The following is a 21,249-nucleotide window of genomic DNA, read 5'->3' as shown; positions in this document are numbered from 1 at the left end:
AGTATATGACGACAGAATTTTCATTTTAGGCGAACTGTTTTGTGCATTTTGTGACAAAACAATGGCACTGATGTATTTTGAGTTTTTAGTTTTTAGTTAAACAGCTCTAACATATATTTTATAGGAGTAGTTTAAGCACTGGAAACCACCCAATAGTGTTGTGAAATCCATACTATCCTCCATCTCCTTTAAAACTTCATTAAAATAAGAATAAAAATAGTTATCATGTGAAATGTCCCTATGCTTTCACTCTTATGTTTTGAATTGAGATACACAGAGATAACAAATAGGAATCTTTTTATTCTTCTTACACCCTTGCTATTTTAATAGGACTACTCATATACCTTTAAATATAATGTAATTATTAAATGGTACAGCATATATTGGAACCATGTGCTTATATATTTTAATATGTAAATATATGTAATTATGTCAAACAATGTATTATTCTATATATATCCGGATATGGTTTCTTATATTGACAGTTCATTTAAAGGAAAGCATATTTTTTACGTAAGGGGTATTATGAGGGCAAAATGACACATATCTATGGTCTGTTTAAAATGTTTGCCTTACAATCATCAGAAGAAAAAATGCCAGATTTTTTGTTTAGTGAATGTGTCTTTTAATTCTCATTTCACACAGATTAACATCAGTCTTCTCTTCAATATAGCAGCGTCAGTTTTAATGGGTTTGATTTGGTTAGACAAACTGAGAAATAACCCAGTGAGTTGTTGTCCATAGATGATGATAGCCTAACAGTACCTCATTGTGTTCTCTGCACTGACAATCTCTTAACATCAAACATCAATTAACCAGGAGTCTGTACAAACCGCTATTCGAGCAAGAGAAGCTATTGCTGAGTTCCATTTGTCTTTCCTGCGGTCCAGGATTATAACAAAGCCAATGCTAGCAGCGTCCATGCTAATAGAGAGAGAGTTCAGAAACACAAAGACATCAGACACTGATTAAACCAATCTCACGTGACTTTGTGACACTCTACTGATAAGCAATGATGTTCATCCTTTTGTTTCTGCTGAATAGTTTGAACGATTTTCTCTGGAGTTTTCAAGATAAGAATATGTGGGATCTCACCTTGGTATGCTGGTCAGGTATGTGATAACGTTAACAAAATCTTCATCTGACACTTCACTGAAGCCTGAGAACTCAGGAAATGTGATGATCGGTGCTCCATCGTGTCCTCTTCCTCCTGTGGAAACATCATGTTGAATTACTGTTCATCCTTTTTTTTCAAACTCTGATTCTGCCTGTTCCTCACATACATTTATGGTCATTTTGAAACTCAACAGCCCCAGTCCCATTTACTTTTATATTAAGATTTTCATTTTATTTCGAACTGTTTCTTTAAGATTCCTATAGGTTCAATTCACTACTAAAGTTGTTTGTCACATGCGTAACCACACATCAACCCACAATAAAAGCTAGCAGATTGTGTGAAGCTGTGCAGCAGAAACCATGCCACAGATGTGCAGAGGTGAGAAATGTAGCTTCCTCCACCTATAATTCACAACACACTTTGTTTCGTCTCTGTCTTACCATTGACTCCCAGTATATACACGTGTGTAGCTTAGAAATCAAACCCATGACCTCTTTTAGGTAACAGGTTTGTTAGATTCAAGCTACAGTGACACAAAATGTATCAACATTCTAAGCCAAAAGATATTTTCTAAAAGCTGCTGGTATCCGTTATTTGGTTAAAATTGTACGTGTTCTTGAGAAATAAGTGTTTCACAAACGTCTTAATTCCTCATTTCTCAACATATGACTAATGCAAGAACGGTTGGTTTCACTTGAAATGTCACTGACATAAAGATTCGTAGAATTTTTTTTAACTCCTGTGCAATACGTGTTTTTAACGTTACACACCATCTGATGATAACACATATACACACCAAACTACACACAGACGTGACAAATGTAAAACTACTCTCTCAGTGTTCAGTGTCCAATGAGTTAGTCATAGCACAAGCACATTGTTTACAAATGCTCAATATAGTGTGTATGCATATTCAGTAATGTAAGATTTTCACTATAAACAGAAATACAAGGGAAATATTTAATTCTCTATACATTGCATTTTCATTCTGTTTGACTGGGAAGAACAGTTAAAGACATAATATTAACTGTTTACAAGTGTCTGATACGCTAATAAAATGATTATTTTGGGAAACATAAATGTAAACTTTAATCGCTTTCTAATTCAAGAAAATCATTGTGAATATATTTTAAGGGCTCAAGTTCTGATGTCTCTATAAAGTAAAAAAAAGGTGCTGAAAGAGTTAAAATAACAATTTCTTTCTTAATGTTTTATTCCACTAAAAATAACTATTTGTGGAACAGACCATTTCTGCTGATGCTCTTTCGTGAAATGAAACCTCGCAGGGAAAAAAGTGTTCTTCTGAGGTATTGTTTAGCACCTTTATTTTTAAAAGCCACCCCGATTTATAAACATCACATCCTGACAAGTGAAAACTGTTTTTTTTCCATTGCCTACACACTTAATGTGGTAGGCCTACTTAAGGCGGATGCAGTAAAAACGTTAACTTATCTTACTTAGAATCCAAAACTGTGGGCACATTATCCGATTTGCAAAACAGTTCTCTGCATCTACATCCGTCTAAACTGAAAGGTTATCTCATTTGCAAATCTCATGCCTACTTTTCGCAAAACTCTAAACAAGATTGTTTTAAAGCAGATTACAGTATGTGCAAACAGTTCTGTTTTAGTGTTGAAAGTTAAGAGTAATGACTTATTTAACCAGGAGGGAGCGACAGTGGACTAAGAGATACCCAATTAATACTGTCACCTCATAGCAATAATAAAATAATAATATTTTTTATATTTTTATTTTCTTCATTTCGCTTAATTTCAACCTGGATTCATTTGTAAACAAGGCACACGTCGATGCTGAATTTGCAGAGAGACGGAATCTGTCTCGTCCTTGTGTCTTCCACAAAGGATTCACCTCATGTGTCCTCCCAATTCTCGAGAAAGTAGATCGAATAAGAATGCATACGGAGTGTCCTACCTGCTTTTATGAAACGAGACAGCCTCGATGACGTAGCAGGCTTCAAATGAGACCTCCGGAGTACGCAGCGTTCCGAAACGAGACACAGCCTGACATTAAAAAGCAATGCCGTTCCGTAGGGCTGGGCGATTAAAGGATAACAATAATTATTGCGATATAATTTGTTCGATAAAACTATAACAAAAGCTCGATAAATGTTCGATATAATGTAAGCTACGCGGAAGAAATGCTGCGCATGTGTGGTACAGGCCGGGCTTCCGTAAAGCTTAGCGGATATGCAAAGTAAGCGCCAGGGTGACAGAGCGGAGAATTAAAAATGACCAATGACAAAGATAATGCTCGACCAGCGAAAATTTTGCCGACAGGAAATCTCACACAATCTCAGTCGTTTTGTTGCTACTTTGGCTATTTGCACTCCGTCAAAACACAGAGCAGTCTGCATTGCAAACTCTGCCGAAGATGTGCCTGCTGGTTTAGGGATGTGTACGAATTTTCGATCCGCAATAATTATTCGAAAATTAAAATGCTATTCGAATATTTGTAATATTTTCGATTCTTAACGATTCTTAGTTTCGATTCCAAAGTGATAAAAAAGCAATAAAAGTCAAGCAAGATCAAAAATATTGATCTTGTCCCATTACTTACAGCTTACCACACAAAAAAGTGTCCGATGTGATTTTTCGAAGCGAGGGAGAAGGGGGTTTCACGTGTAGTAGCATGTGCCGGTGTTCTGTCGAATTTTCCTACCCAGTCAGATTTTCCTACCGCAGCGCAAAATGTAATATAATCTAAACCACATCAACAAAATAAACAGTATGATTTTACAATGCAAAATACCCTGTCAGATAGTCCTACCAGCTTAAATAAACACATTAAATAAGTGTACAGCGGAAATACCCAGTCAGTCTGTTTGTGATTTCGCAAAATGCAGGAACACTTTAGAGCGCCTTCCATGGTTCATCGTGTGAACTGACTTTCAGGGGGCTTTCACACTTGAGGTTTAATTCGGAACGGGGGGGCAAGTTCCTAGTGGACTTTTACTTCCAAATCTTCAATGCTGTCCGCCCATAAAACACGAGCGTTTCTTGAGCCGGCCTCAAAACCAGGGTACCAGAAAATAGCCTATTTACTTACGATTTTTATGTTTTTGAATGTAAAAACCATGCAAACGTCATAAGTAGACCTCAGACAACAGTATAAAATAATAAAAAGGCCATATCATGACACCTTTAACGGCCTTAATAAGGGGGTCGGGGAGCGTTGGGCTTGTGATCAGAAGGTTGCCAGTTCTAATCTCAGTGCCAGCAGGTCATGACTGAAGGGCCCTTGAGCAAGACACCTTACCCCTGATTGCTCTGCAGTGCCACTGTATAACACTACTTGTAAGTCGCTTTGGATAAAAGCGTCTGATAAATGTAAAATGTAAAATGTTAATATAAGCAATAACCAATACTTACAGAGCATTTACTGATCTTGGTCAGTTCAATTTCTTTATTTACCCATACATTCTTTATAGAGTTAGCAGAAACTTCGTCCAACAGTTAAATAGTTACACAATAGGTCTTTGTAAATGTCACCAGAAGCCAGACTCTTCAAAAGTATCTTCAGATGTATCTTCAAAAGGTCAAAAATATCAATACTATATCTCCACTATCCCTGTCAGCGTTTTATCAGTACATTCTTGTCAAGCATTGTTTTCATTCCTAAAGGGGATTGAGGGGAAATCTTTGTTTGTGTGCAGTAATTAATAAGCATTCTTATTTTTTCGTGAATTAAACAGATCTAAAATTTTACAGTTTGTTTCAATCATCTATGTTTGCCTGCTAATACTGTACAGTCAAAGACATTAGCCCGACTGGCTTTAATGAACGCTTGACTCCTGCCGTGTGACAGTCCTGTACAGAGGCCTAATGGATGCTCGGATACAAAGCACCACTCACGACATGAGAATACAGCATTGATTCCACAAAGTAGGCTGGGATTGTTTTTCACTTTAACATTATGTAAGCATCACAGTCCTGATGACTGGTGCAGGCGTCCTTGCAGACGAGGAGATGAGGAGGGAGCTGGGCCAGGCCTCAGGAGATCTGACTGGGGTGGAAAGGAATGGAAAAGCTCTCAGAGGAGCAGCGAGTTTGTAGATGATGATGAGGTCTGATGAGGTCCCGCCCCCTACATCAGTTCTGTATGTGTAAGCTTTTCCACCCTGTTTTCTAACTTTTCCTACAGATCTGTATTTTTTGTACAAAAAGGATTTTAGAAATTGAGGTGTGGTTGCCTTTAAAACTTTCAGTTCCCTCTGTGATGGTGGCGTATGCATAATAGATTGTAACTGGTAACAAATAAGCCGTGAGTTAATACTCAACAAGTGGTGACTCATGAACTTGCTCACATGAGACTTCTGAAACAACTTGAGCAATCATGTTTGAACTCAACTAACTATTTTCACATTTCAGGAAACAGAAGGCCAGGAATGGAATCATAGGAGTAACGTGATGTTAGATCATAGATGTGATCAACACAGAAACCTGAGCCATGTTTATTCCTTCAGATGAGACAGGGTCAAAATTCAAAGCACCATCAACAAGTAATGGGGCAGGAAATGGGCAGAAAGTGAGTCAGCTTTAAACTACACACATTTTTCTCACAAACCAAACACAAAAACAGATCTTCACTTCTTACCTGAGAGAAGAGCGAACTGTCTGTGAAGATGTTCAATAATGTCGACGGCCAGTAATGGCCTGATCTCCTGCTGCATGATCTCGTCTGTGAAAAAAGAAAGAGAGGGATCATTACAAAACCCTTCTTGTAAGCATGACATGTTTGTGCTTCTGTTGTTCTCTGACATTTAGTTTATTCAGAAACATTTCATTATTTAAAGCAATATTGCCATCTCTGTTTGAAACATAAAATTGCAGGTTACAGTATTCAACATACTAAAAGTTCCCATGTGTCATTTTTGGGTGGATCTGTTGAAAGAAATATACATAACAATATCTTTAGGTGTGTATAAAGACCTTACATAATGAAGCATTATGTTTTTATTAACGTTTTTATTAACTTATTTCCTATCTACATACCCATTAATGCACAAACTGCTCTACAGAGTTTCTTCAATATATGATCTCCTTCGGCAAACAAGTGACAACATCTTAGTCCTGTGTCAGCTATCGTAGTTGCTGTTTCTCAACACTAGATGCCACTACATTTCATATTCTGGACATTTTCTTGTAAAATCATACCTGACAGCTCAACTTGAATGATTATTAGAAGCTTACTAATGTGAATCAGGGTCAAAAACACTTTTCAACATTGATCTTTATGTACTCCATAACTCACTACACAAGCCGGAAAGAATATTTCAAAAAGTGATAAAATAATACACAACAGATAAAACATCAGCAAAATTCTCAACGGTGCCACTTTAGCACTTACATTTTAAATATGTGGGGTCATTTAGTCACTTTCAGTGGTATTTTTGCCTCAGGCCCTGTACAATTTCTCATACCCTAGACAAAATCTCCCCGAAAACATGAGAATTGATAATACGATACACAGATGACATCAGACGCACAGCCTCTCGGAGTGACTGCAAGGAGTTTCCCCTGTTCAGCTGGCTTCCTTAGAGACGACCTTTAGACATCATCACAGCTTCTGGTTTGTATCCGTTCATCAGGGAAGCGCTCCCTCAAACAAGCCTTCCTTTTATGCCCTTGACTTTACAAAAGACCACTGGAGCTGCACTATTCTCTGCAGATTTGTGGAGGGTCACCCTGAAGCCCTGTAAAGTCTGCGGATGAACAAAACCTTCTCTGTTCACGTACACAAAATACCACATTAACATGAACTAGAATTTATCAGAGGCTCTTCTTAAATAGTCTTGTGACAGGCTAAGTGCAGGCTACAGTGCTGGTGAGTTGTATTAAGGTCCAGTGTATGAAATTAAACAGCATCTAGTGGTGAGGTTGTGAATTGCTCCCTTTTACTACGGTGGCTGACACAGAACTAAGATGTCTTCACGTTTTGCTTCTTTTTCCGAACAAGGTAGCGAATTTACAAAACACTTTGTAGAGCAGTTTGTCTGTTAAGGGCAATTTCATGTAAGGAGACCCGCGGTGTATGTAGATAGAAATAGCTCATTCAAAGATAATAAAACCATAACGTTTCATTATATAAGGGCTAATAGCAATGTATGTTATATTGCATTTCTGTCAACAGATCCTCCCGAAAATTATAAAAACCACCTTTAAAACTACAATTTGGGGATATATTCAGGATCCAACAACGTTCGGTTGCAAGTTTATAGCCTGAATGAAACTACAATGTTTGACAAGCCGCTTGCCAAAACCCACAGACCCAACCATCATGTTCCAAGCACTACTTTATTTTCACACACATATCCTTCTGGGGTGTGTTGTAAAGGAAGAACAATGTGCGTCAAGGAGCATGTAAAAGCCAGATGTTATCAGCTGACCACAGAGTGACGCTTTTGCCAAGTGGTTGATGTCCTCAGGGCAACATATTTTGTTGACCTAAGGACAACATTTTTATAAATAAAACCTAAACCCACACCTAAACCCAACTCTAACCATAACTTACCCCTAAAATCAGAGGTAAATGATAATTGAAAATGGTCCAGAAGCACCTAATCCTGGTTGTAAATTTCAAGTTATAAAAAACTGTAAACGTATTTCTGAAATCTGATTGGTTGATTTAAATGTTGTCCAGGGTCAACATGATGTTGCCTTAAGGACATTAGGCTCTTGGCAAAATCAGGAGAGCCTTGGAGGTGACAGCCACTCACATGTAGGAGAGTTAAAATAAGAAGCTGGGGCTCCTTCAGAGGAAAGACTGGAACGTAACAGACCACTCCCAACAACATAAAAAACACAAAACTCCCTCCTCTTCTTTCTCTGTACTTGTGTGCATCTTACTTTGGACTTTTGTCTGTGTATACTTGCCGACTGTGGATCATTTTGAGATTATAGAGATTTTTAACAGGGAGACCATGGCCTCTAGGGGCATGATAACAATTGATTTAAACTACTTGTGGAATCATGGAATAAAAATGTTCAACTAAAATTTTCTAAATAAATTGTATTAACTACGATTAAAACGTAAAACAATACTCGTGTTGTATGTAAACAATGATCATTTTTAATAACTTTGCATTGAGCTAAAACACTATAAAGGTTTTATTGGCCATGCTTAAAATGCAATCCTCAAAGGGTCTTTCTGACTGTTAATCAAAGCGTCCTGGTCTAAAAAATGTAAAACTCATGATAACAGACTTTTTTTCTTCTGCAAAACACAAAAGAAGACATTTTGAATAACGTTGGTAATCAAACAACATTGCACTCCATTGAGTTGTCCAGCTGTCCTTCAATGATCACATGCGGTCATGCCGATATGCCTTAATTAACATAGAAAGGTTAGACCCTATCTCACTGAGCACGTGGCGCAACTCCAGGCCATGGTGCTCTCTTTGCTGGTCTTCCTGCTAATGCTATCAAACCACTCCAGTTGGTTCAAAACGCAAAAGCACGGCTCGTCTTCCAACAGCCCAAAAGGGCTCATGTGACCCCTTTTCATCTCTCTCCACTGGCTACCGGTTGAGGCCTGTAACAGATTCAAGTCACTGATGTTTACATACAAGACTATCACTGGATCTGGACCAGCATACTTTCACACCCTCCTTCACCCCATAAAGAACCCAGCGGCGTTTTGCCTTCTCAAAGTATATGTCTTTCCCGCTCATTCTCCTTCACAACTCCTTCCTGGTGGAACATTCTTTCTAACTCGGTCCGGTCAACCACATCTCTCACAACCTTCAAAAAACTACTTAAAACCCACCTCTTCTGTGAGTACTCGACAGACAAATGAAAAACAAACCCTCTCTCTTTCTCTCAACAGGTAGTGGCCTGGCTTTTGCTGAAACTAGTACATTTTTATTAGCTCCTATTGTATTATTGCTCCTGTATGACATATCGCTTATTGCTCCTTGAACTCTCTGTAAGTCGCTTTAGATAAAAGCGTCTGCTAAAGGAGTAAATGTAAATGACGCAGTGTCGTCATTGACCGTAATCCTATGTGCATCTTGAAGCGACTGAGTGAAAAACGTCATTGTTTCCTATGAACTCAACGTGCGCCGGATGTAACTGAGCTGGTTGACATTTTAGCAGACATACATCATCGCATCATGTGCATATACTTCAGTCCCAGTCTAGACCACAACTCCCCTTGGACCCACAGAATTTTTTGGATGTCAAAATACTTTCCTCTATCCTAATAATATTCAAAGACATTTACAGTCTGATAGCGGTGTTACAGAAGTAAAAGTGTTACAGAGGCAGCAAAAATTGTTTCTGGTGCATTCACACAATTCGTAGAGATGCATGATTTGAAACTTACATAAACTAACCCATAACCTCTAGTCAACTCAGACGTGCTGCATATTTATACAAACAAATTCCTCAAGAACCTCAACTCAGAATTTACAAGCAAGCATTTTTAATTCTCAAAGCTCACAAACCATTCATCAAAAAACTATTCAGAACAAAACTGAAACTGGTATCGATCCCAAAAACAGACCCAAGGCCGGCCCGTGTGACATCGAATGCTTTTAAGGTCGAGTGTGTCATTTTTTGGCAGATCTATTGACAGAAATGCAATATAATAAACATAACTATGTGTTCAGAGGTTTATAAAGACCTTACATAATGAGGCGTTGTGTTTTTATTGCCTTAGAATGAGCTTTTTCTATCTACAAACACCACGGGTCGCCTTGCATGGAATTCATCCTGTTGTTTCTACAGCAGCCCTAAACAGACAAACTTCTCTACAGAGAGCGTTTCATAAATACATTATCCCCTTCAGCAAAGAAGGGAAAATGTGATGACATATTAGTCCTGTGTCAGCCACCATAGTGCTTTGAAAGGGATCGATGAAGTGAGCCGTCGGTTGCAATTCGCAATCTCACCACTAGATCCTGCAAAGTTTTATACACTGGGCCTTAAATACACGCATGTTATGGTGCAAAAAACAAAAGAGGCTTTACTCAAAATGTGCTTTACTCAGTCACTTGTCTAAAACTGTTATGGTTTGCTTTAAAACAGTGATTGAAAGCAATGATCTCAGATGCAAGGAGATTTCAGCCAAATCTTCTCAGTTGTATTGACTAGAAAGGCAGCTAAGTATTAGCTATAGAGAATGATGCATATTTGTGGAAATCCTCTGTATGTCTCTGCTCATGTTTTCAGGCACATGGCTTTTTTTCTGCATTCAAGACTTATGATGTTTTCTTTGAGGCAAGCCCTGCTCCATGTTTCTGTTCAAGGTTTAGGAGCAAACAGAGAACTGTACCAGCCTGTGGAATTTTGTGGGGGTCATAAGCATCTGGCTGTGTTATAGATGAAAGGCAGGTTTATATCAATTCCATGTGGCAAAGATTCAGACAAAGTTACTGTACCTTGCTGAATGCAGACGTATTATTGAACATGAACTGTCTGAAACAGTTTTGTTTACATCCCAAGGAGCATTTCCCCGAGCATTAGTGGTTTAAACTCAAGCCATTGTGTGACCGTTCTGCGCCTTTCCTTCCCATTGTACATCAGTTAACAAAATTGTGCTTTTCAATACTGAAATCAAATAATGAGGGGGACACACCCAACATTATGTAAGTCTTTGTTTTGTATAATATGACAATCACGACAGGACTGTGTAGGTGTGTTTGAAATCATAGGTAGGTGGTTACCAACTTCGAGGGAAAGATGGAATTCAAATGAGATTTAATTTATATTAAAATTGTTTCTCTTAAACAGCAACATGACCAGAGAGATTCTAAGATTTTGATATGAACATAAATATGTCTCATTAAATGTAGCCAGAATCAATTTTAATAGCAGTCTACACATACCATGTGTTTCAATGCGTCAGCGGTTGTGGTCAGACTGTTGCGTAACATCATGTAAACAAATCCATCATGAAACCTGATCATGGATCCTAGGAGGCCTTAATATGGCTACCTACTGAATATCACTTACAGTGCGCACTATGAGATGTACGGTACCAGTAATCGATGGATGGTTGTACTGTCCATGACACACTGAGAGACTATTAACACAACATCTTCACAACACAGCCTGTTTCAATCCCAACAGCAACCTATCAGCAGGCATCCACTGGACATGTATTACATTGTCCTGTATCCAGATACCTCGATACTGTAAACGAATGCCGCAATGGGACATACTGTAGGACATTCAAGATGATGGTAGACAAGTCAAACCAGTCTCTAGCAATAATTTAATCACAGTTAATAATATTTTAATGCATTGCCTCCAGCAATATTGCCCTAAAGAAATCATTGCAAACGGTGGATGCACACACATGACCATTTATCAGCAACTGCTTGGATACATGCGTAAAAATAGCATGCTGTATAAAATAGCATGTCATTTTGTTTTTATACGACCAGTAAGTAAATTCCAGCATGAATGATATCCATATGCTGCCAAACATGGATCCAAATCAATCATTATTTACGAATGCATTCTTTAGATCCAGTTTGTCCGCTTAGGGCCACTGTACAAACAACATGGTGAATTCCAGGTAAGGGGAATCGTGATTGATGTAGATAGAAATAGGTCATTCTTAGGTCATAAAATCATTGTGTAAGGTCTTTATACACCTCTCAACGCATTGTTATGTTTATTATATTGCATTTCTGTTAACAGATCCTCCAAAAATTATAGCAACTTAATGAATAGACAGCTTTGAGTTAACTCAACTGTTGGGTAAAAATAACCCACATTCACAAATATGTGTTTGACTGTGCTGTCCAGATGTGGGCTGTGTGAAGCGGTCTGCCTCAGTCTGGACAGGTGGGCTTCATTATGTTGGCATGCTTGTGAGAGGCCATCACAGGAGCCTGGCTACCTTTGATCCTGTATGATTGTGTGATCGTTTTTGTCACATTACTTAGTCAATGGAGGAAAAACTAAAACAAGATCAATTATTTTGTTAAGGGGAAAACATTCCCGAATACGTGCACGTTTTTGACTTAGGTTTTTGAAGTACAAATGTTTATGCGATATTAAAATTACTTGTTCCTAAGTGGCACATGATGGAATATTTACACCTCTGACAGGATGGAAGGCGTCTGTACAATAGCTCATAAATCTTAAACAGCTGAAGTATATTGTTCTGTAAATGCGAAAGTTGCCATTACGTCCACCTACAAACAGGAAAGAAAGATAACGCATGAGGCCTCTTTATTGTTTCAACAATGATATTAAATGGGGAAAAAAGGTCTCGGATCTTACTTGTTTCCTTTGGAGTTTCACTGTAAAAAAATATTTGTGGCTTTTTGTTAGTCAATATGTATGGTTGCCTTTTTTGAGTTAACTCAACTTAAAAATAGTACTTAATGAATTTGATGCAAACTCATTGTGTTGACTAATATGTTTTAGTTGAATTAATTCTAATGTTTAAGGCAACCAGGTTACTTTTTTAAGTTGAACCAACAACTTTTTTACAGTGAGAGAATTCACAAGCAGAGATTCTCAGATTTGCCAAGTCTTAAAATCAAAAAACCAAGATGAAGAACATTTTCATCAAATTCCTTCGTAATATATGATATCTAGATCATTTTAAATCTTAATGTATCCTAACAACTTGTTGATTTTTGCATTTGTTAATACAGTATTCAATGCATACAACATGTTTTGAAAACTCCGTTGAAGTATTTCAACTCAGATATTAAAGAGCATCCACTAACAATATTTTCCTCTTTTCAGTATAACAGAATGTCCTGATCGAGAAAGTAATGTTAAACTTCATATCTGAAAAAACAAAGTAAAAAAAACACCTTTTACAAGAATATTTCACATTTTTGATCAGGCGTACAGTAAGTTACAGTAATGAAATGAGGCCGCCTTTTTGACCCAGCCATTTAATCCTCTTTAAGACAGACTGTCTGTTTACACTGCTGCCTACACGCCCGCGGACACACACACAGTCATCTGCAGAATCACACACTTCATCTACAACACTACATCTCTTCTCCACTGATAAAACCATTTAGTCGAAGTAATCGTGTGAAAGAGGAAGATGAGTTTGTAAGAGGAAGGCATACTTCTCCAAGCAGCTAGTTCTGTCTCCAGACACACTTCCAGAAAACGATGGTAGGACTGCATTTCCCCCACAGAGATGCGGACAACAGAAAAGGACGTTTCCGGTGAGTGTTGCCCACATTGTGAGCAGCGAGACGGGATGGTCTGATAGCATAGAGAATCTTCCATAACGCAGTACTAACCCAGAATTACCCGGCTCATGCTAATCCTGCCTCGATTTGAGGGATGAGACTGTGTGTGTGAACTTTCAGCTCACGGAAAAGCAGGGACAGACTAGAATAGGTAGAGAGAAGCCTTGCTGATGCTGGATTAGTAGTTAAGAGAACTATTCTTATTCTCTCCTGTGGCGGATATACTTACACACACCTCCACCTGAGAGTATTCTCTCCCTCAGAGCTGTCAACACACAGCATTCCTAAACCCACACACACAATAGATACAATAGACTTTAACATTTTGTATTACAATGACCTTCCCATTGTATTTAATTAGCTGATTCTTTCAGTTTTAGACAAAGCACAACATTTTTCATTGATCATTTTTATACAAACCCCCTTCAGACACACATACACACACACACAGTATCCTCACTATTCTCTGCATCATAATGATAACTGCCCAGAGACTATCACCAGCATACTGTAGTTCTGTGCGTGCGAACCCAAATTAGGTATTTCTTATACATTTTCTCACCAAAAACTGGACAAAAAAGTGCATTAAAAGTTCTCTGTTTTCACACACTCATTTTGTACTTAATATACACAAAACATGTTCACCCAAAAATGAAAATTCTTAAATCATTTATTCACTCTCTTCTTATTTGAAACATTCTTCCACATAACACAAAATTAGATATTTTGAAAAAATATATAAAGTTAATAATCGTTTTTTTTAAGTTAGAACCCATTCACTTCTACTGTATAGACACAAAGCTAATGCAAGTAAATAGGTGCTGTTGCCTTTCGGTTAACACATTTTTCTACATTTCCATTTTTGGGGGGTTTTGAGGAAGAAAGTAAGTAATACCGGTTAGAAATGACAAGAGGGTGAGTCAATGATGACAGCATTTTCATTTTTGGGTGAACTATCCCTTTAAGATAAACTCAATACAAAGATCCAAGTGCTCGACTGTACTATTTTAAGGCACCATGAATAGAAGTACAAAAAATATATATATATTTGATATATTATGGAAATGTACTTAAATAAAGTGTATACTGAGAGAACTTGTATTCACCTGGAGTGTCTCTGTTGTGTGTTTTTTGCTTTTAGCTAAATTATGGGGACAAAATAGTCCAAAAAATGTAGGTGTGCCTCACATCTGCTATATTCATTGTGAGAAAACCTTATTCTGCAATTCAAAACAAGGTCAAAACCTTTTTTTAGGTTTTTCATGAGGGTTGGATTATGGGTCAAAGAAATTTGCTCAGTTAAAAAACAGCATCAGTGGAAATCCTATAGACAGATATTTTTCATAGTTAATCGTGTTACTTCTCATGGAAAGTTTTGCATTAATACCATGTACTGTATCTTAATACAAAGTATTCATTTTTATATTTTTATATAATTTCTTTAATTTATTTCTAAAACTGCTGTTGTAAATGTATTTTATGTACAGCTGCTTTGAAATAATGACAAAAAACGACAAACATATAGAAACCAATTTCAATTATGATACAATAATAAAACCAACATGTGTGTCATTCTCACCTCACACAGCATTGTCCATGTACCATTTAAAAAGTCACCCATCAGCGTCAGATTGAGCAAAACTGCTGAGCAGGATTACAACCCAATGAAACTGTTGTGAATCATTAGAATGCTGGCACATTTTATAGGTCACATTTCTGTGCGTCTTAAGCATTATTAAGCCAATAAACCTTTATTGCTCAGAAAGACCCTATACTACCCTGCCACAGAGCTATAGCGAAATCTGTCACTTTATATAACACAAACACAGAGAAAGAGCAAACCAAAAGCATAAGCTATCAACACAATCCCTCCTCAGGCACAGATGCTTTCAAAAAGCTGCTTCAAAAGACATAAGAGCTGACTTACACATAACCGAACCCATTGTGTCGATGGTCCCGTACTGTGCAAGTGGTCCCAGGAGCCACAGCGACCCACAAATGTTCAACCACTTTCTCTCGTAACGTCTCCTGCAGGCTGTCTACTACTTCTGAGACTTTAATAAGTAGACATCTCTGGAGCCTGTGCCTCTGGTACACGGGCAACACATTGACATGTTTTCCATAAATATCTTCCAGAATTCCAGAAGCGACGGTTGTTTCCTGTTCCTCTCTCTCCTGATGAGACATTCATCACTGTGCAGCGTTCTCTGGTTAGAGAGGGTAAGGAAGAACTTCAGACAAACAAACTGATTCCCTTTTCCCTTCTCCAACCCAAAACAGAGCCCAGCGTCTCATACGGTCATAAACCCCTCCCCACAAAACTCACACATGAGACTGCATCATGTGCTGCTGAGTGTTTAACCTGAGGTCTGAACTTTTTCAGCCACTTAAAGAGTGGAAAAGAAATGCAATGTTACACTGGGAGCTAATAAGTGTTGACTTTAAACTGGAGGGAATATAAGCTAAACAGGAATGTCATGGTTGCATGAACACAGCACTTATGGAAAGTGAGAGTAAAGTTAATGTCTCATAGTGGAGCCAACAGAAGCTTCATAAATCCAGACATTCATGTGGCTGGAAACCTTTGTGCTTGTAAAACGAGGCACTTTAAACACAAAAAAAACAAAAAAAAGAAACAACATTTGCAAATTCTTTGGTGTATGTAAGCAGTTCTGCAGAAGAAAGAAGGTCGTACAGGTTTGAAATGACAAGAAGGTGATTTTTCCGTTTTGGGTGAACTACCACTTTAAGAGACCTGATCCATAATAACTAACCAGAAAATCATAAAGACATGTACATGAGCTCTTAAGGGCAAATTACTGTTGTGCGTAGGACCTACGTCATAGCCTCTTTACCGTAGACAACATGACGGTTTTCCTTTATACTTGCGCGTCATTGTCCATATTGACAGGCAATGGTTTTGAGTTTTGAGAAACTAAGTTTAGTAAGGGACACCCTAGCAACCATCCCAAATACCTTAGCAACCATATTGTGTGCCAACCAAAGCAAGCATTTTGAATACCGTAGCAACCATATTCTCTCCGAACCCTATAGCAACCATCTTGAACACCTTAGAAACCATATTCTGTACCACCTATAGCAACCAACCACATCACAGGCAAACATCACTCACAGTTTCGTCTGCTTACAAACTTTTCAAATTTACTCTTTAAATACTTCTGAGACAAATAGTATTATAAAATTATATGTGTATCAATAACTTTTATAGATGGGTTACAGATAAACTTTCAGTGACAAAAACAGCATCTGTTGTTATCCGATTAATGGACTCTACAGTCACACATTCGGTATAGTCCTCCATACTTTCAGTAATGTTTTTTTCTACTTCACTGTCTGTGTTAAAATCAGCTTCCTCCTGAGCCGGTGTCAGTTAGACAGATCACAGATCGCTGAACAGTGCAGGGAGGAAGAGAAAGATAATGGTATATTATGTCAGAAGGTTCAGTGAATTCAATTTAGTGGATCACATTAGCTGAGAAAACGTGAGTGTGAGCTCTTCCACAAAGCCAGGAACAGCAACTGCACTAAGAAATAAATCTCACACTGAGTCTGGTTATAAAAGACAACACAAGTTTTTGTATTTGTAACATCTCTGTAATGAAAGAATTTAGAACAAAGATTTAACATTTTTGTACATCTCACATAATCCCCATGCTGAAAAGTTGGTTAGTGTATGTTATTGTGCTGGACTGGTGGACAAGTGTGCTGGATTCTAGACAGTGTGGTTATACAATATTGATTGACAGAAGTGGAGAAAGGAAGTCTTCACAGGGGAAGCTACAACTGAGATTTTATACAGAGCATTTCACAAAAAGTAGATGGAGGCGGGAAGGGGGGTGGGGTGGAGACAGGGAAGGAAGTACAATGACCTTCCCATTGTTCACCTTTTTGGATTTGTTGTATTGTGTCACAACTCACTTCTGCTGTGTTTTTGTGAGTTCAAGACTGTGGATATGCTGTCATTTTGATTGTTATAAAGTAGAGCCTGTTTCCAGAATTTGAGGAATATTTTTGTCACATTCCCAAAGCAGACCAAAACTAAGAAAATTTACTTTTTCATTCTCTTTATTTTCTTTTTTAAATATACTACAAAGAAGACCAGCTCATGTGTCTGTGTTTATGTACACTATGTGTGTGTGTGTGTGTGTGTGTGTGTGTGTGTGTGTGTGTGTGTGTGTGTGTGTGTGTGTGTGTGTGTGTGTGTGCGTGCGTGCGTGCGTGCGTGCGTGCGTGCGTGCGTGCGTGCGTGCGTGCGTGCGTGCGTGCGTGCGTGCGTGCGTGCGTGCGTGCGTGCGTGCGTGTGTGTGTAGAGGTTAAGGGAGAGAAAGCGACAAATAGTAAATTATGTGTAAATACGTTATACATACTGTGTCATTCAGTATTTGGCTTGTTTGATTTAATCCTTTTATCCTGATTAGTTCCGGATGACTGAATAACACAGTTTTGTATTATTTCACATATTATTATGCAGCCGTGAATGGCTGTTTAAAGCAAAGACGTTTAGAAGGAAATGTGTCTTAAAAACAAACAAAGGTCACCCCATGTTGAAAAACGTTTTAACAACATCTCAGAGTCTTGAAAAGGTTTATACCCCATAATGACAAATAATGTAGTTAATTTCTGTTCCTTTTTATGATGCTGTTAGCATGTCCAACCTGGTTCTGCACTTGGCACAGAACACTGATATACATTTTGTATATTTTATCAAATAAATCCCAGCTCACCACTACAGCATCAATGCAAAAGCTCAAAGATCTCACATAAATGTGAATGATATGAGCTAACATTTGCATTTAAATGAAGTTAGGCTCAGATATTATTGCTGTGTGATTTTATAGGACTGTTCAGCTGTCCTGTTAAATATGCATGAGCTTCACATCGAGAAGTGTGCAATATATCACTCAGCTTTGATATTTACAGGAGAATGATGTCATAGTAGACCAATCAAAGAGCAGAACCTCTCAGCGTTTAGTCATGTTACTATTACAGGGCTTGATGGTAACATCTGTGACTCAGTCAGATAGGCTCTAATGGCTCTGTGAAGAGGCCAGTAATGATTTTTTGCTCTTCTGGAAAAAAATGGAGCTGTGGAAGATCTGACTTCCATATATGATTTTATGCATGATTTTGTGCAGGATATTTGCACAAAATCCAAAGTGCAGTTCAAAGCAGTGAACTGGAAATGGTTTAATCATTGTTTAAAAAGAACATAAGCTTCTTCTTGAGAGAGAGAGAGAGAGAGAGAGAGAGAGAGAGAGAGAGAGCTGAAGCTGTGGATGTATGTTTTTATAATCAGCGTAATAAACTCAGAAAGCACTGAGCGTGGTCACAGCATGGAGGGTGAATCAATATGGCGAGCTGGCCCGTCTCAGTTTCCATGGTAACGTGTTTGACGTCCCCAGAGGCCTGCAGCAGAGGCGTCAGTAGTGCCTCTTATGCAGGATAGAGGTAATAGCAGCATGGCACAATAACCTACTTCTCTCTGATGCCCGGGGAAGCACCTGAATATTTTTGAGCTTTTTATAAGTGAGAGGAAGAGGATAATACAACAGTTTGTAATAAAGGCTATTTCAGAGAGGAGTACTGAGGAAAATGGATTAAAAATACCCAGATTTCCTATAAACCGCATATATATATAAAATTTGTTTTCTGAAATAGTTGAAAGTATATTAAACTGTCTCATTGTATTCTAAAAAAGGGATAAATGGGAGTCTCGTAACCTCATATAATATATATTAATAAACACATGCTATGTTTTGCTGTGAACCCACCATATTTATATATGTCTAAGTATTAAAAATATGAATCACAAAAATTAAAGAAAAAATACACTTTAAACACTTTTTATGTACACAAACCCAAGCTCACAACCGACGTTAATCACAGAATTCATGTGTTCTCCATCAATCTCTGAAAGCACTCAGAGCGTTCACTGTCACACACCCCCTTCTATGCCCCTCAGCCCAAATCCCCCATCATCCTCAACCATAGGGAACGATCCACTTACCAACATGGGTGATGACACAGTCCACCCTCTGCTGAAGCTCCATTAGAGACATCTCCTCTTCCTCCTCCAGCCTGCAGAGCATCTCAGGGTGCGAACGGTGGTCCTCTCCTCTCTACCACAGCGCAGGCCAGGGCTTCCCCACTCCTCTATCACAAAGGCAGCGGCCACTCCCAGCCCCTGATGGAGACCTCCAACACGAGAGAGAGATCCGACCGGCAGATGAGGTCTGGCTCTTTTATCCTACAGCATGCAAGAGTCTATTGTGATGTTAATCATTCATTCTGAGTCTCTGTCTGGCTGATGCTGGTTAGACTTTAGCCGGCTCTACGGCTTCTATCCTATAGACTGCCAGGCACCAGGAAGAGAATCCGAGGGAGGATACCTGCCTTAAGAGAGATGTGGAGCTCCTTTATCACAAAACCTGGAATGATGGATTGAATGGAATGGAGTCACAGAGCCATGCAACCATCCAAACAGAACCTAAAATAAACCTCTCGGACAATGTTTAAAAATTTTGCATTTATTTTCAGAATCTTATTTAACATTATTATTAATATATATATTTTTTTATATTTTTAGCATGATCATTATTTTAAATTAGTAAAAGATATAAACGTTTTTATTTGTGTAAATACAAGTTTAGAAAATTATTACATTGAATATTGTAAATATTTTAAATGACTCAGCCTTTCTTAAATTATGCTTAATAATTCTAAATGCATATAACATATATATAAAGTATAGAATTTGTATATTTATTTACTTTACTTATTTTTCTACTTATTCTAGTAGTGTATGTTTGAGTAAACTGGCGTTCCGCCGAGAATCTTTTCCACATTTTGATGTCAGCTGACGGGCTGCTATCATCTTACTTGACGACATTGCCCTTGGGATCCAAATCATCTCCTTGGAAACGCTTATGGGATGCCATCTGCCCTCCTGCCTTCTAATGTAAACTTATAAGATATGCAATTACCAAAATAAGCATAGTATTGCGTGTGACACGTAGTTTTCAAGATTACATATGCAATTTATTATTGTTATGAATGTAAAAAATGGACACATGTCAATACTACAATCAAAATTAAGATTCGCTTCACGCAACTACTGCAGCTAAAACAAAACTAGCCTATAAGAAATCTTCACGGAAGAATACGTTGAAATAATTAAATCCAAGAGAAAATTTTAATAAAAAAACATTTATAGTGGAAAAACATTCGACCTACTAAAGCTTCGTCGCCAGACGGAGCTGTAGCACTACGCTGAGCTTGAACGGTAGGGTTACATACAATAACTGTACTACAGCGCCACCTGCTGGACATTATCTGATCAATTCTGCTCATCACAACTCTACGTCATCTACTGACGGCTGTTATCAATCATAACTGCGAATAATTCGAACTCATGCGTCATCATTCTGTAATTGCTTGTTACGCCCTCCGAACCCAGCGCTCTCTCTCTCTCTCTCTCTCTCTCTCTCTCTCTCTCTCTCTCTCTCTCTCTCTCTCTCTCTCTCTCTCTCTCTCTCTCTCTCTCTCTCTCTCTCTCTCACTAATATGATTATGTACAACCAAATAGCGTCGTCTCTACAAATGTAGTGTATATTTGCTTAACACATTCATTATTCTTTACATCTGCGCATCTTATGAAAATTGAATTAATTTAGCTCAAGGTGCATTATAGCTATTTTCTAGCAGTAGACTACATCAGATCTACACTTGTTATAGCGGTGAATTATGGGATTTTGAGTGCACTGATCATTTTTCCTTTTCTTTCAGACGCCACTGCGAAATGGCTGTATCAAAATGGCGGATATGTTTATTTTTTCAGGGGTTCCACTAAAGGGGCCTCAAGATGGCTTAAAATGTTAGATATTGTTATTTTTTTCCATTTTAAAAATGAATATGG

The 21,249-nt window shown here is 38.1% G+C and overlaps 1 protein-coding gene across 5 annotated transcripts in view; it reads right to left on the bottom strand.

Moving 5' to 3' along the window:
* mcf2l2 (MCF.2 cell line derived transforming sequence-like 2) overlaps positions 1-19,481 on the bottom strand; it is a 57,743-nt gene extending 38,262 nt beyond the window's left edge. For 2 of the 5 annotated variants that reach the window (XM_079483079.1, XM_079483078.1), the window contains exons 1-4: positions 13,185-13,514; positions 5,732-5,815; positions 1,096-1,210; positions 834-924 (exon numbers count right to left, since the gene is read on the bottom strand). In XM_079483079.1, coding sequence (XP_079339205.1) covers positions 834-924; positions 1,096-1,210; positions 5,732-5,815; positions 13,185-13,350 — 456 coding nt within the window. In that variant the 5' untranslated portion in view covers positions 13,351-13,514. Of the gene's footprint in view, positions 1-833; positions 925-1,095; positions 1,211-5,731; positions 5,816-13,184; positions 13,515-15,240; positions 15,607-19,341 lie in introns of those variants that run through there. The other 3 variants (XM_079483080.1, XM_079483082.1, XM_079483081.1) reach the window with 3 other exon arrangements.
* Between the last annotated feature and the right edge of the window lie 1,768 nt (positions 19,482-21,249).

The sequence above is a fragment of the Barbatula barbatula genome, assembly GCF_947034865.1.
Source record: "Barbatula barbatula genome assembly, chromosome: 20".
NCBI classification, from domain to species: domain Eukaryota; kingdom Metazoa; phylum Chordata; class Actinopteri; order Cypriniformes; family Nemacheilidae; genus Barbatula; species Barbatula barbatula.
The sequence above is the reverse complement of the archived record's forward strand: the minus strand, read 5'-3'. Positions and strand labels throughout refer to the sequence as shown.